The 16986-nt window shown below is 52.3% G+C and overlaps 1 protein-coding gene across 2 annotated transcripts in view; it reads right to left on the bottom strand.

The window, feature by feature from the left end:
• Abtb3 (ankyrin repeat and BTB domain containing 3) overlaps positions 1–14160 on the bottom strand; it is a 257515-nt gene extending 243355 nt beyond the window's left edge. For both annotated transcript variants that reach the window (XM_076853254.2, XM_076853255.2), the window contains exon 1: positions 13026–14160. In XM_076853254.2, the coding sequence (XP_076709369.1) occupies positions 13026–14160 (1135 nt within the window). The remainder of the gene's footprint in view (positions 1–13025) is intronic.
• Positions 14161–16986: the final 2826 nt, after the last annotated feature.

The following is a 16986-nucleotide window of genomic DNA, read 5'->3' as shown; positions in this document are numbered from 1 at the left end:
CCTGAGCCTCCTGGGACGTCCCATCTGGGAGGACCTGTGGGTGGGGGTGGGGAGCCCCCTCACTCCCCCGACAGAGGTCTCCAAGGCCCTTCACCGCCCAAGGGCTGGGGAGAGCTCATCAGGTTGATGGGCCTAATCTCCCCAGGCTCCCACTAGGACATGGATACTGCTCCTTCCTCATGGGCCCTGGAGCAGTCTGCAGACTGATGTGCTCCCACAGCTGTGGACACGGTGACCACGCATGCGCACCCGCCATGCTGACCACTTCTCTCCACTGATCTTCAGGACACCTGGGTTTCTCCCCGGCTGCTGCGGCTCAGCCTCCAGAGCTGGCTCCTCTCCTGCCGGACTTGGTCCCCTTGTGTCTTCCACACTCAGTGCCTTGGGGACCCTGCCCCAGCTCCTGGCTTGAAAACCATGCCCAAGCTCTCTGTTGCCCGTCTCCAATCTCCAGACCGTCCCTGCTCACGAACACCAGCCATGACTCTCCAACTGCTGAGTGAATGTCTACAAGGGCCCCTTGAATGAGCATGTCCTGGGCTCCTGATCCTCCTGCATCTCCACGTCTTCCTGCCGTGTCCACATCTCCCCGTCTCATCCGTGGCAACCTCACCCTTCCAGTTGTTCCGGCCAAACGCCCTTGAGTCGTCCTTGAGTCGCCCGGTCCCCTACACCGTGCTCAGACACTGTCTTCTTGATTCTACAGAAGCCACCTCCTCTCAGCCCACCTGCACTGCTCGCAAGAGCCCCCCCACACTGGTCTCCCAGCCCACCCCTTGCTCTTCTGGAGTCTACTTTGTTCTATAACAAGTATCACCTTCTAATATGTCGGATCATTTACTCCGTCTCATGTGTCTTTTATTACCCGATAGTTATGTCCCGCCATTCTCTCCCACCCAGAGTGGGAGTTTTGTGAAGGTGACAATTTTTGTCTATGGAGGCTAAGCATCTAGAACCACGCCTAGTATATAGCAGGTCCTCGATAAGTATTTGACAGGTAAATGATTGAATGAATGATTACAGTGGATGGGACACTTTTCCATCTGATGATTCCTCTGAGCCTCAAAACAATCCTGGGAAACAGGTGGGAAGCAGGTATGCTTATCATTTCCATTTTCAGATGAGAAAACAAGTCCAGAAAGGTAAAGCCCTTTACCTGAGATCACACAGCTTGTTCTAGACAGAGCTTTGTGCTCTCTTCTGTCCTTAAACCCTCAAGGGCTGCCATCTCTGGCCACGACAGTGCCTCCCAGGGGAGCCCAGACCCTCAGAGCTCTCTCTCTCCTGCCTCTCCAGACTCACGCCCCAGTGTCTGGAGACGAGGTTTTCAGGTAAGGTATGCAGCTCGCTCATTTTGTCCAAGACCTTTTGACACCGACCGAGCTTTAGAACCAGCTTCTGACCTCAAGACGCTCCTCCAGAGCATGGGAGGGGAAGTGCTGCTCCTGCCCTGGCCCTCTGTTTGCACATGGCTCACCAAGCTGGGCGCACCGTGAGGCACAAGAAGGGGCGCAGGCAGCAGAGCGGGGCCAGGAAGTGCTGAGGAGGTCACCACGTGCGACTTCATCACTCTCTCCAGCTTCCCACTAAGAAACTTCCCTGTGGCCGAGTGACAGGCGGCCGTCCCCTGTCAAGAACTGCATAGCCACTCAGGATGGCTCCTCTCGCACAGGCTACTAGGAACCTCAGGGGCATCAAGACTAACCCACTGCATCAGGGCAAGCAGGAGAGCAGGGCCTTGCCACTTGCCCCAACATGTCGTGGCATGTAACGGGGAGACTCGCCATCTTTACCACTCCTGCCCTTAGTGCTCAGGCTTTGAGGTGTGACGGCCTGGGCGAGACCCCTGGGCCTGCTGCCATTGTCCTCCCAGTCTAGGACCAGCTGCCTGACAGCTCCCTGCCGCAGGGGTCATGTCACTCACCCTACGAGACTCTCAACAGTTACCTCCTCAGCCTTCTGTCTCACACCCCTCATCCGCTCCTCCTGGCAGCTGGGAACGGAGCCAAGATGCAGGGGCTGGATCCCTGCTCTGCACCCTGCCGACTACAGGACTTTGAGCAAGGGTCTGCACCTCTCTGGCCCTCGGTATCCTTCTCTGGGAAAGCAGAGGTAAGAACGCCTCTCTCGCAGAGTGGCCCAGGCTCTCCGACTTCAGCACAGTGCAGGGGATGGCAAACGGTCCCTGGCGGGTAGCTCTCCCCACAGCTACGTGCTGGGCTTCATGGATTCCCAAAGCGCTGCTTCTGGGCTCTTGCAACCTGGACCTGGGACCTCCGTCAGCCCCCACTCCAGCAGGAGGGCATGGAGGTCCAGAAAACTCGGGGACGCCGGGTCACGCAGCGTGGGTCCTGAGCTCAGGAGGCCTGCCCTGTGCAGTCCCACATGACGGGGCCCTCAGAGGCCATGACAGTGCCAGCTCGCCCTTGGTGTGTGTCCTTAACCCACTGCAGGGAGGGGAAGGGCCTCGCACCTGCCCCCCCCACGCCGGCCCTACAGTGCAGAGCCTCTGGCCTCTCCCCAGCCAACTGAATAAGAGGCATGAAGAGATGTCACCAGGCCCCAAAATGGGGGCTGCAGAAGAGTGGAAGGGGGAAGGAGATGGGGGAGGCGCTCCTCTCCCTGCCTGTCACACCTTTGTCACTTGACCCTCACCGGCGTCCCCGTGGCCTGTGTTACCACCAAGACCAGGAGAGGAGGTTGACAAGGAGCCTCCAACTACCACAGGTACAGTTCACCATCTGGGTGTGCACCAATTCCTCCCTGCAAGCTCCAGGGAGCAGGGGGCACGTGGGTTCAGCTCTGGAAGGAGGGGGACCCCGGGGCCAGCCCCTCAGTCAGCAAAGTAAAGACTTAAGAGGGTGGAGCTGGGAGATCAGGGAGGGAAAGGTCACTCCTGCTCCCCACTACTTGAAACTCTCAGAGGCATCCAGAGAAAGAGGTAATTTACATTTTCTGGGGGCCATTGCAACTCCCTGGGTGGTACCCTGAGCTGGGATCAGGAAGAGCCCAGGACACAGGCCACCAAAAGGAGATGCGTTGATCCAGGCAACCTCCGCCTCCAGGGCAGGCGCCGATTTTGTAAGATTTCCATCACCCCTTCTCAGCTGCCTCCCTGACTGGCGTTCAGATGTGAATGCGCCGGGGAACTGTTAATCTGATTCTGCATTTAGCACACCTGATCTTCACGGTAATTGCTTTCATTGGCTCAGCCACAATCTAGGGGGGACCGTGGCAGGCTTCCACGCGGGCGTGTGTTTTACTGTGAGATGCAGAGCAGGATCATAAATCCATCCCCAACGCCACGGCTCTGTCCCACCCTGTCTCCCAAGAGTGATCTGGTTTGGCAGAGACAGCGCGTCACAGAGGAAGGGAGGTGGACAGGGACTCCAGAAACCTGGGGATCCGGTTCCGGCTGTGACACATGACCTTGGGCAAGGGAGTGGCTCGGCAGGGCCTCAAGTTTCCCCATCGGTAAAATGGGAGACTTGAATCAGCTGCTCCCTTGAAAGAAAAATGAGAATTTGAAGTGAGAGAAAAATGGAATTTGAAGTCCTCTGACTCAGATCCAAGCCCTACTTTGCCCCTGATTGGTTCAGCAACTCTGGGCCAGTGACTCCATGTCTTGCAGCCTCAGACTCTTAAGACGGGGTGATAACAACCCCCAACTGGTCCTCCCACACTCACCTTTTCTTTCCAGGATGCCTTTTGTACTGCAGCCAACATGAGCTGAGCTTTCTAGAACACAAATCTGATCACAGCCTCTCTCTCCTGAAAAGCTCTCAAAGACTCTTCGGTGCCCTCATACCAGGCAGATGCTTGGCTTAACCTCTGCCTGGCTTCCTTTGCTCCCCTCTCCTTTCCCACCCACCCTGGCTGATCCTCCTTCCCAAAATGCTCCCCTCTGCCACAGGCCTTTTGCACCTGCTCTTTATATTCACAGAGCACTCTTCCTTCCTCTTCCACCAAACTGGCCATGCTGCAGCCTCACCCACCCTTCACTTCCTTAATGAAATCTCTCTTTGCTCCCAACCCTGGCAAGAGCCTCAGTGAAGACTCACAGCCCAGTTCTTCTCTCCTTTGAAGCAACTGTCAGAGTTATAAATTTGCATTTATATGACTCTCTGATGAATAAACTAAATCCACTGCAGGCCTCTAAGCTCCATGAGGGCAGGGACCATGTTACTTAACATCTAACACGGTGCCCAGAGAAATAGTCCTAGTAGATGTAGCAAAAGCCAACGATGGCTAATATTTATTAAGCAATGTCTATGTCAGGCACTTTCTAACAGCCCTATGAATTATATTTCATTATTATTCTTATTTGGCCAAGAGAAGACTGAGTCACAGAGAGGTTGGGTAATTTGCCCAATATCACACAGCTAAGTGGTCAAATCCCAGAAGTCTAGTTTTTTTATGGACTATCAGAAGCCACTCAGTCAGTAAGGCAGGGTTCAGGGAGCAGTTCTTTAAGCAAGGAGGCTAGCCCTGCTTACGGAATTAACAATGGTATCTGCTAACAGATATTAAGCATCCATGAGTGTCCAATGCTGTTCTAAGGACTTTCACATGAATTAACTCATCCAGTCCTCCCAACAACCCACGAGGGAGCACCACCATTATTCTCACTAAATAGATGAGGAAATTGAACTCAGGAAAGATGAACTGACTCGTCCAAGGTCGCCTGGCTCGGAGGTGGTGGAGCCAGAATTTGAACTTGGTCCACCTACCTGCAGCTCTGGAACTCTCTGGGAGGACCAGGTTCAGTCTCCACCACAGAAGAACCCGAATAAAATCTCCACGATGCCACAGTTTCCTGCCTGCTTTGACCAGTGCTTCCAAGGGCACCGAGCCTGCCCAGCGAGGCAGGGTATGGACAGAGCTGCCCCTGAGCCTGCCCAGCCAGCCACTGCCTGGGGCCTGAGCTGAGCAGCCTAGGAGGTGATCTGATGAAGGGCTGGGCAGTGACCATGGGGCAGCCCGGGGGAGGGAAGCTGGAGGAGCGGGGGGTAAAGCAAGTCCTGGGACCCCACCCACACAAGGACAATCGTCACCCTAACCACCAGCACCCCACAGAGCCAGGCCCCTCCCCCACACGGCCTCGGCCGCTCTGGGCTCCTCTCACGGCTTCCTATATTGTACTTCACCACTGAGCAGCTCAGAGCACAGACTCTGGACCCCAAATCCCATCCCTACCCTTTAGTACTGGTAGCATCTCAAACCTGTGTCTGAACTCTAATGAGCCTCAGGTTCCTCCCCCAGGAAGAGGGGGGACTAGAAACACCCACTTCCTAAGAACAGGGTGGAGATGAAATGAGGTAATAAGTGTGGAAGGCTTCATAGCACCCAGCTCAGCAACTGGCGGTTCCCCAAAAGATAAGATGCAGGAGGTGGCGGGAGAGACAGACAGGCACAGAATGCAATCTTCCTGGAGCCCCAACTCGTGCAGAATCAGATTTACCCACGTCCGAGCGCTTCCCACCTGGTCACTGCCAATCCACGCCATGTCCAGCACAGGACCATCAGGGATAACAAAGATGATAGATAACCGTTACCAAGTGCACGTGACGAATGAGATACTGGGGTACACGCTTCCCATCCTTTGTATCATTCCGAGCCTCACAAACATTCTGTGAGACAGTCCAGAGCCAGGCTGTCCAACTCGAGTCCGGCCCAGCCACTTTCAAGCCACTGTCATCGCGGGCAAATCCTTGCAACTTTCTGTTCCTCCACTTTCTAATCTGTAAAACGGGGACCGTCACAGGCCCTGCTTGGTGAGGTCACTGAGATGGCTAGCTGCTGGTTGAAAATTGCACGTCCCTCGGTAGTGCAGAACTGTGGTCGGGGTCGCTGGCTACCCGGCCAAGACCATAATCCCCAGCCCCCTCGTATTCTAGTCAAGGCTGAGTGGCAGGGTTCTGGCATGTGGGACGTGGAAGGATCTGATACCCATATTCAGGACTGTCCCATAAAAACTCAATCTTCCGGGCTGGGGTTGTAGCTCATTGGTAGAGCGCTTGCCTCGCATGCATGAGGCCCTGGTTCAGTCCCTACACCACAGAGAAATAAACAAATAAAAATAAAGATTAAGAAAAAGAAACCTCAGTCTGCCATACTCTCTCTCATCCCCAATCAGAGAAGTTTCTCAGAGTGGTGTTCAGATGACAGAACTGACCTCGACTTCCATGGACAGAGTAACACCCTACATCACCTGTACTTTAAGGGAAGGAGGAAACAATTTCTATTGTGTTCTGCCACGAAATCATGAGGCCTTATCTGATGCACAAGATAGCATTACCCTAACTGACACAGAAATCAGTGCCAGAAGTGTGTGCTCGAGAGATGTGACATTGACTTAGAGGCTGGAAAACTGGAGACCCACGTCATGCAGTGGAAACTGTTTGGTTTAATTGTTGTGTTTGACAACTTGGAGGGTAGAACTCAGGCCTAATGATCCACAAGATCTAGAGAAAGAGGTTGGGAAGAAGAAGAATAGCTGATCAACCTAGCTGCTCCGATATTTAGTGACAGGGACACAGAGCTGACTAATACAGCAGCATAGATGAAAAGCCCACTAAATTGTTGAGGGAATTGCATTGGCAAAGTCCATAAGCCTGGACTTGAAGTCCTTTCCTGTTATAGCATCATCATAACCCGTGAGCACATAAAAGTTCAAATTATGAAAGATCTACAGCCCCCTCCCATGGCCCACTTCAGGTATGGTCAAAAAGAATGATGGAAAGAGAAAATCTTTCCCTGGAGAGAGTTGAAGTGTAGAGAATAATGAGCCAGTAATCTCTTCTCAGAGAGCAGAACAAGCACCTAATCTAGGAACCGACCTACTGCCAGGTACAACCACTTGGTGGCATTTGGCATGATTTCATAACTACTAAGGACCAGGCCTGCTGTGTGTCTTCTACTCTTCCCATTTCCAAATGGGAGTTGTGCTGGGGTTACCCCACCCTGTCCTGACATGGTGTGTGAGGCAGGGTGGAGACAATGGTCCACCCTTAGCTTCAGGTCCCTAGGCCATGGGGAGCCACACGAGCCACCCTTGGGCCCATGGATGGGAGTGAGCATCATCCAAAGATGCTGAACTTTAAGTTGGGAGAAGTGACCAGATAAAATATGGATTCCTCCCTTAGGAAAAAGGGTAAGAAGGAGGCACTGGGTTCAGACCGTCAGTAACGAGAGGGCCAATGACACATCTGGCCGTGACACCTGGGCACAGCAAGCCAGGTCTCTTCCAGGCTCACTCAGCCTGTAGCACCTTTCTTAAGATCCCCTGCATTCTCATCCTCCTGCTTCTGTTGGCCGGATGAATGTCCAAGGGAGGCGCTGAAGGCCTCAGATTGAAGATAAACACAGCACAGCTCCCCATCAATCAGTCCTGGTACCTAAATGACCCTTCTGCCTCTCCCCACCCATCAGTTTAGGTGAGTTAAGAAATGACCTTGCATTGTGTTAAACTACTGAGACGTATGAACCGTCTTTTATAATAGCTGATGTAAATGTAGCAATTACATAGGGAGAACTCGTAAACCAGAGCCCGGCACGTAATAAGCTACACGGGTGTAACTATGACTATTACGTACCCATTTTACAGTCGGGGGAAACTGCAGCTTACGGGTGTGTCTGACTCCAGAGTCAGTTAGTATTTTGTATTTACCTCACAGTAGATGATAATCAGACCCATTTTATAGATGAATTGTCATCTCCCTCAAGGTCATGAACAATAACAGACTCAGAATTAGAGGCCATCAGCTTGACCTCAGGTCTCCAGCTTGATCCCTCATGGTTTTAGTTTTAGGAAACACCCAACTTTCCCATGACCCAGCCTTGAACCGACAAGTCTACCCAGAAAACCAAATAACCCTCTACTGACCTAAATTCCAAGTTTTCATTCACATCAGGCCGGTTAATTAAAAACGTGCTCCGTGAACCAAGATCACTGCTACAGGCTGGCACGCGAGATGGCTTTCCCTGTTCCTCTGAGGAGCCGAGGTCCTCGTAGGACATTTTTGTCCAGCACAGCCACTCTCCACCATGGAACAGTGTGACCAGTTCGGCAGCAGAAAAACTGCTGAGCAAGCAATTATGCAGAGCCAGGGTCCACAGGGCGGCAGGCAAGCAGAAGAGCCGAGCACCAACCTCCCCACCAAGCCAGTGCAGGCAAGGCGAGGGCTTGGGTAATTAATGCTTATAAAGAGATTGGGGAGCCCTGAAATGAAAGACTATTCAAAATCTCCAAAGTATTGTTATCACCGGCCAGAACGATCTGCTTTTGAAGGAAGCCATCATTATCAAGGGTGCCGAGCCCCGCTGAACTCTTCACACACCCTATCTGATCTCATCTTGCCATGGCCCCATGTGGCAGGTTTGGGTTTCCTTCTTTTTGTGGGTGTCTTAAAACTAAATGTAATGAATCCTCACTGTACAGATGAGAAAGCCAAATTCAGCAAAATTAAGTCACTGGCTAGAAACTAGCAGAGCTGAAATTTGAGACTAATTCTTGCTAAGTATAGAGACCTTCTCTCTTCAAGCTCTTCCTACAAAATTTCATTTGAAAATACCTATAGCTTTTTTTTTGTCTGTTTAAAAAAAAATGAAGTCTATCTTGAAATATCAAGAAATGCACAAATTTCAAGTTCATGATGCGATAGGTTTTGACCAATGTATACACCCCTGAGCCCCCCCACTCTATCAAAATAAGGGACATTTCTATCACTCCACACAGTCCCCTGGTGCCCCTTCTCTAAAGACATCTTTTAAATAAATTTTTTAAAAAACAGCAAATAAAATAAGCTAATTCCCTTTTGACAGAACAATCTTTTTGTGGCCTTGGTCATGAGATTATCATACCCATGGGGTCAGTCGCTTAGGTAGGCACACTGACTATGGCTGGGAATATCCAAAAGGGAAACCCCGGTAAAACTTTGTGCCCTGCTGATTCCATCGCAATGAGCATAAGGTGGTAAGTAGATCTGGACCCGAGAGAGATTGTACTTCCATGTCCAATTATCACATCATTTCAGCTCCTACCCATGTGGCAGGCATTAGACTGGCATCCTTTAGAACACACAATCTCATTTAATCTTCATCATTATTACCTTCGTTACAGCACAGGAAAATGGGGCTCAGAGAGGTTAGGTAACATAACTAAGAACACAGAGAAAATAGCACCTTTAAAATTCAAGCCCAAGGGGGTCTTTATGGCATCTTTACACATGTTGAGGAGTAAGTTTTAAAAGCCAAAGCCTGAGTGGGCTGGTTATGTTCATTCAACTAACAGTGCAGGGGCATGGCCCATGTGCCCAGCTCTGCACAGGGTAAGAAGGAAGAAGAATGAGCGAGAGAAGGGAGGGCTACTGGGGAAATCATGCTCAAACCACATCTTCAAGGATGATGGAGAGGGGCCGGCCCTGGAGTTTCGATACAGTAACTAACATGTACAAAGGCATTGAGAGGCACTTCTGCCCATTCCTTATTTAGCTTTAGCAAAATCAATTTGGGGAATTCAAATTTTCAAGCCCCACAGAAATACCACTCCTCCCTGGGACCTTTCAGCTGTTGCCCCAACTCCTCAAACAGCTGAAAACCAACCCGAGAGAACCCACGGCTCTGAGGGCTGTTCACATCACCCCAGGATGCAGGATCTACATGCCCACGCATGGGACTCCTCAAGGCCAACGATCTTGCTTGCAGAGGTGAGTCCCAGGTGACCAGTTTTGTGATTTCTCACACTTGGCAGTTTAGCAAATTAGAAGGACAGACAGGTGGAGAGATTGGCAATAAGAAGAGGGAACCACACTAGACAGACTCACACAGGTGATTCAAGAAACTCACAACACAACAGCTCCTTTCAGGACATCATTGTGTTATAGAGTTCAGTAGCTCACTCAAATCAACAGAGCATCTAATAAGCTCCAACTGTGTACCAGGCCCTCCCCTAGGCTTGATAGAGGTTATAAAAACATGTACAGCCCGGCACCCTATTGCACGCCTGTAATCCCAGCGGTTTGGGAGGCTGAGACAGGAGGATCGCAAGCTCAAAGCCAGCCTCAGCAATTTAGCAAGGCCCTAAGCAACTCAGCAAGACCCTGTCTCTAAAATACAAAAAAAAAAAAAAAAAAAAAAGAGCTGGGGATGCAGCTCAGTGGTTAAGTGCCCTTGAGTTAAATCCCCGGTACCAAAAAAAAAAGTAAAATTCAGTACTGCCCAGTTCCCTTTGGTAGAGACAAAGTATAAAAATGGAGACAAAAAAAAGTCAGGTTGTGAAGGGTCTCTGTTCAACTGTGTAGATAATGAAGGGAAGGAAGGATGGCCTGAGGGCAGGGGACTCATCTGTCACTAAAGTAATACAGACAGTGATTAAGAGGGTGGACCCTGAGGCCAGGCCTTCTGCATTCAGACAAACAAGATACTTCAGTTCCCTGTTTCTTCCTTTGTTAAGGGGGATAATAGAAGAACTTTTTCGAATGGAGCATTGAGGATCAAATAGTCAATACGAGGAGTGAAGATGGACCCATGTCAGCTGTTATTACCTCTTACCCAGTGCTTGCTTATCCCCTAGCATTTAGAAACCGCTCAATAAATATTGATGAACAAATGAACTCATAAAGGAATAAATAAATGATACTACTGAGTTAAAGGGGGTAAATCTATTATAAAAGGTATGTCCTCCTTAAGGTTTGCAGCAAGAGTTTAATAGGTTTGATATTGAACGTTTGTCTCAGATGCCTAAGACATTAATCATTCATTCCTTAACTCTTCTGCATACATGTCCTGCCACTTTAAACAAGCCCCAAGAAAGGAGATGAAGAGATCACAATGAAATTACAGTACATCTCATGCTTGAGAAGGCTGAAGGTCCCCGAGACCCAGGAGTTAAGCTCTGTGGTGTGGGGAACGCCTGATGGCAGCAAGTCCCAACCACCACACACTCACCCTGCCCAAAACCAACTCTGTGGTCTTCTCTTTCCTTAAATTATACTTACTCCAAAAAAGAATAAACACAAACACCGTCTTCAAAAGATGTTAAGGATCATAAAAGTAAACGTATCTGGAAAACATAGGGGCTACTAACAGAGGTACAAGAAGACCTGGGGTGGGGTGTACCATATACCTAGCTCCTATTTGGCAGATGAGAAGGCGGAAGCCCAGAGAAGTAAAAGTGCCTGCCAGAAGGCACCACTTCAAGAGAACAGCAGACACAGATGAAGCCCAGGGCCCAGATTTGCAGACTGGAGTCTCCTGAGGGGAATGCTGATCTCCCACAAAGGAAATTTGGGGGGAGGAAAAAGGAGAGGTTCCAGTCTAAGAAGGAGCATAGAGGGGGAGAAAGAGGGGTGGCCCAGGGTTAAAGGATGATTGAAACGGACTCTGGGAGCACCCATGGGGAGAACATGGAGGCCCTCTGAGCTTTTTGGTGGAGATGGGCTTCCAAACAAAGAACAATCCAGCCCAAAGCTTCTGGGTTTTGCTGGTGACCCCCCCCCTCCTGCTGAAGAAGCCCATTCAAAGCCTAATGCTTTCTCCCCAATGTTTCCATTCTCAGTCCCGATGGGGTGTGTGTGTCCTCCTCGCAGACATCTTTTTTGGGGGTTGTACCCTCCTTCTGCAGGCAGCAGAGATACAGAAGAGGATCAAAGCGGGTCCTTTGCCCCCAACACACAGACCCACACCTCATTCTCTTTGGTCCTTTCCCCCCCTCCCCCACCTATGATCAAACCCAGGTGAAGGAATCCGGAGCTGCAGGGTCCTTTCCAAAAGGTTTCAGCTGGAGCCCCGCGCCCTGCACGCCTGCTCCCTCCTGCGCACACTCCCAGGGTACTTACACAAGGGGCACACATCTACCGCATGCACACACTCGCCCCCCCCCCCCCCCCGCCCCAGGCCTAGCCGCGCCCACTGCATCTCTCCTTCAGCCCCCGGGAAACAGACAGGCAGCAACATGAATGAAATCTGCCCAGAGAGACTGCATTTCTGCTGCAGCCACGCAACCTCCGGCCAAACCGCCGAATATGTAACAAAGTTTTATTTCGCTTTTCGAGTCTCCAGTTACGCTTCTACCATTTCCTGTGGAAAATTGAAGCTTTGAAGTGTCTCGCCCCGGCTTTCTCAGACAGCGCGAGCTCTCGAAAACCAGGGCCTGGGTCCCACCCCCTCCGCCCCCAGAACTGCGGGTTCAGACCCAGCAGCTGCGGCCTCCAGTACTGGGCGGTGCGAAGAAGGACCCGCGGAAACGACGCCCTAAGCTGATAACCCCCTCCCGAACCCCGCCCCACCGCCATCCTGCTTGGGTCCCTCGTGGTGTGACGCTCCTTCAGCCAAGTGGTGACAGCTGCAAATCCCTGCCCGAGGGAACCTAGACGGCTGGGAGGTCGGAACTGAGGGCTTTGTCCACCGCTGAGCCTCCCCCGCCATCACCAGCTGTGTGCTCTGGTCCCCCAAAAAACTGCCCGGGAAAAACTTGAACAGATCCGTCCTCGCTCACGCCCCCACCACACGCACACATCTGCCCCACTGTCTCTAGGCCGAGCCAGCTCTTAACCCTCCTTCCCCCGCGGGAAGGGCCGGGTCTTGGGCCAAATAGAGAATGGGTGGCGGAGAGAGGGACGCGCCTCCTCCCGAGTCCTAAGAGTCAAACCTGTGGGCACGGGAATGGGGCATCTTAAAGAGCCAAACAGGGTGCTGGCAGGAGAGATGCACCAGGTGCAAAAGATCTCAAACCCGCTTTTTGGAAAATGGTGTCGCGCTTCGCCCACCGCAGACCGCCGCTGCCCCGCCCCTGGGGTGGGGGGCGGAACCCGGCGCTCGGGATCCGGGGCTGCTTCAAGTCCGCGATCGCCAACACCGAGAAGAACGCGCGCGGGTCTGGCCGCCTCCTGCGCCGCCGCCGCCCCCTCAAAAGCTTGGGGCAGTGGCTGGTGGCCGGAAAAACGCGGGAGGGGGACGCGAGGCAAACTTGCGCCGAGAGTTAGCAGAGTTGGGTGGAAGGGAGAGGCACCCGCGCCACCACTTACCGCTGGCGTTCTTCCCGCAGATGAGGTGCTGGTAGGGCTGCAGAAGCCCCCAGATCTCGGAGTCGTTGTTGACCGTGTGCTCCAGGGTCTCCACGGTGAACTTGGGCGCCTCGTGGAGAGGGTGGTGGTGATGGTGATGGTTGGCTGCAGCGGCGGCCGGCGGGACTGCGGTGGCGGCCGCGGCTGGCGGGGCGCAACAGCTACTGCCCCCGCTGGCGCTGCTGGCTGCGCTGCAGGCGCCGCCGCTCGCCGCTCCCCCTCCGGGCGCCTCCCGCTCCTTATCCGCCGCGGGGGCAGCACCGGGGCCTGAGCTCGGGCCTGGGCCGGAGCTGGAGGCCGAGCCGGGGCCGCTGCAGCTCCGGGGGAGCCCGGAGGCCACTACCCGCGCGTAGATGTCCCGGAAGAGGCTCTCCATGCAGGCAGTCAGGTAGATGGCGGCGTGCTCGTGGATGCGCAGGGCCACGCGGCTGTCCACCATCCAGCGATACACACGGCCCACAGAGAAGGTGAGGCCGCAACGCGCCGATTTGCCGCGGCCGAGGCGGTCCCCGCCAGCACTGCTCATGTTGTAAAGGGACAGTGCGGCCAGCGCCGCCGCTGTACAGTGCGCCGCCAGGCCCCAAGACAGCACGATCTCCATGGCGCTCTGAATCTCGTACTTGGTGCACTTGGCGAAGCGCAGGCTCAGGCGCTGCGCCTCTTTGGCGATGCGCACCAACGCCCGGCTCACCAGCATCGATAGCTTCGCCAGCGCGTCCTTGGGCAGGCTGCCGGGTGCCACTGGGCCTGCCCGGGGATCCCGCGAGCGCAGCAGCAGCACCTCCAGCTCCTGCAGGGTCCAGGGGACCTCGTCGAGGTCCGGCAGCAGCCGCGAACAGTGCTGGCCGGCGCAGTCCAGCCCCTCGGAGTCTTCCACCAGGGCAGTGTTGACGGTGTCAAAGCTGTTGTGCCGGCTGTGCATGGAGTCAGTTAGAGGCGGCCAGCAGCTCCCGCCATACGGAGACGCCGGGTGCGAGTCGGAACAGCACAGAGACAAGTTGGAGGAGCGCACCGAGTCCGCCGCGCCACCATAACCCGAGTCCAGCGTCAGATCCTCCAGCGTTCTTACCACGGGCTTCTTACCTCTCCTGGCCATCGCTGCGCCACTTCATGCTGCGGCCGACGGGGAGCCGAGTGGAAGGAGCAGCGGGCGCCCGGGTTGGTGGGCAAGGGGGCTCCGCGCCGCCTCGGGTCACTTTTCCACCAGGTGTTACCAGCACCAAGTGTCACTACTTTCGGCTGCCTCCCGGAGCTGAAATGCACAGGGCAGACCCTGGAGTCATCTTCCAGAGCCTGGGCCAGAGCTGGGGCGCACTGAAAAGCGAGCCAGACCAGGAGGGAAGCTCCCTCCGGAACTCGCCCCTTTCATCCAAAATAAAAAGTGTCTGGCTCGGTCCTTCCTGGGCCTGAATGGGTGCAGAAGCTGCCGGGCGGCGTCTACAATGTCGGTAGGAGGGAGGCTGCCCCAGGTGCCGCCGCAGCAGCTCCGCTGGCCGCTGGCTCCCCGCTCGCGGCCGCAGCTCTCTCGGTGCCCGCCCGCCCCGCACTGAAGCACGGCGGCTGCCAAGGCCGCTGCAAACCCTGCTGAACCTCAGCAAACCCCGGGCAGCCAGCTGGGCGGGCATATGCAAAGCAGGAGAGGCGAAGAGCCAATGATGTTGGAGGATGCTAATTACTTCGCCCTTTAAAAAAAAAATCCTCCTTACCACGGGCCCGCCCCTCAGACACGCCCCCGGCCCTGACCAAGGCTACAGGAAGTGGGGAGCGGCGGCCTAGGAATTGGGGGATCCGCGGGAGCATAAAAACGCAAAAGCTGCCGCCCTGCTGCTGCTGTCCCGGCCCCTCGTGCTTCCGGCTCTGGTACCAGAACGGGGAGGGTGATAGGTTTGGCAGGTGACCATACAACCGGGGTGTGCTCCCCACAGCGGTTCCCAAAGAGTCTACCTGAGGGTCATTTTCGGCCCCTGCCTTTTGGACTTCATGGTCCCTTTTCAAATCAATACTTGGAGATTGTTTTTCTTTCCTTTATCTATCCCCCACTTTAGGTACCCAAACCTCTTTCAGCTCCATGGCGCTTTCTTTGCTCCACGAGGGAAGGAAGAAAGCCAGGAGAGGGGAGAAGGGACCAGGGGCGACGGACCCAGGGGGAGGCCGAATCTCCACCTGCCACCTGGGTTAGATAACTAGCTTGCTGCATTGTTTGCTTGCTTGCTTCCAACAAGCAGGAGAAACCTGTGCGCATCCTTCAAAGTCTGGGTGGGGTCCTGGAGGGAGGACTCCTGCACCACTTGGAAGTTTTGGTGGGGCTTCTTCCAGCTAGCCAGCTGCATTTCTGTGTCAAATGCATTGTCGTGTTTATTTGTGGGTCCCAATGCATGCACCCTTGCAAAAACCGTCTTTTTACGTGGGAATCCCCAGCTCCCCACACAGTGCCTCTCAGTTTAGAAGTCCTCTCCTACAGTAAGCCCATTCAAATCTCCCAAAGTAGCTTGGTGCTTCCAATTACCCTCACCCCGTTCTTTGGTGGCTGTTGCCACTCTAGGTTGTCACAGTCTGCTTATTTGTCGGGATTCTACTCTGGGCTAGAGGTTTGCTGTGCACAGGCATGGCATAGAATAGGTGCTCAGTAAATATTTGTTGTAAATTGGTGAAGGAAGGAAGGACATGCTTTAAAACTGTTGTTTGAATGTTTAACAATGGCCAACAGGTATATGAAAAGATGCTCAGCATCACTAATCATCAGGGTACTGCAAATCAAAACCATAATGGGCTGTCACCTCACACCTGTTAGGATGGCCAGGGTTGAAAAGTCAAAAAGATAACAAGCATTGACAAGGATATGGAGAAAAGAGAACCCTTCCTTGTAGGCTGTTGTTGGGAACATAAAGTGTTACAGCCATTGAATAAAATAATATAGAAGTTCCTTTTTAAAAAAATAAAGCTACCCTATGATCCAGCAGTCTCAATTCTAGATATTTATCCAAAGGAAATAAAATCACTATCTGGAAGTGCTGATTGCACTCCTATGTCCATTATAGCACCATACAATAACCAAGATATGGAAACAACTTACGTGTATGACCATAGATGGATGGATAAAGAAATTATAAAGCAGATAGTTATAGCGGAATATTATTCAGCCTTTAAAAAGAAGGAAATGCCACCATTTGAGACCATATGAAGTACCGAAAGACAAATACTGCATAATCTCACTTGCAACTGAATCTTTATGTTTTGGTTTTTTTAAACAGCAGGATAGTGGTTACCAGAGGCTGGGCTTGGAGTGAGATACAAAGATACAAACTCTCAGTCAAAAGAGGAATAAGTTCTAGGGACCTAATGTAAGGCCTACAGTTAATAATGATGTATCCTTGAAATTTACTATGAAGGTAGAGCTTAAGTTTTCTCATCATACATAGGAAAAAAGGTAACTGTGAGGTGGTAGGTATGTTAATTACCTTGATTGTTGTAATCATGCATAATGTATACATAAAACACTGTGTCGTTTACCTTAAAAATTATATATATTGTTGATCATACCTCAATAACTGGGGTTGGGAGGGAAACCGGTGGATTATCTAATGTTTTCCATATCTGTGAGCCCCAAATTAACCTATACCTACCATCCTAATACATTCTCATCATCTTTCACTTTGACTATATTATTATTTTCTAATAACTGGTCACGTCTTCTGCCTCTTTCTTCAAACTACCCAATCCAATAAACCTCCAAAACCCCAGCTCTCATTTTGTCATTCAAAAACACATCAAAAAAATTCAAAGGGGGCTGAGGTGTGACTTGCCTAGCACATGCAAGGCGCTGGGCTTGATCCTCAGCATCACATTAAAAAAAATAAATGAAGACATTGTGTCCAACCAAAAATTTTTTTAAAAAAAATTCAAAGGCTCTCCATTGCCTTAG

The sequence above is a fragment of the Callospermophilus lateralis genome, chromosome 4, assembly GCF_048772815.1.
Source record: "Callospermophilus lateralis isolate mCalLat2 chromosome 4, mCalLat2.hap1, whole genome shotgun sequence".
Classification (NCBI taxonomy): domain Eukaryota; kingdom Metazoa; phylum Chordata; class Mammalia; order Rodentia; family Sciuridae; genus Callospermophilus; species Callospermophilus lateralis.
Note: the sequence above shows the minus strand (reverse complement) of the source record. Positions and strands in the feature narration are given on the sequence as shown.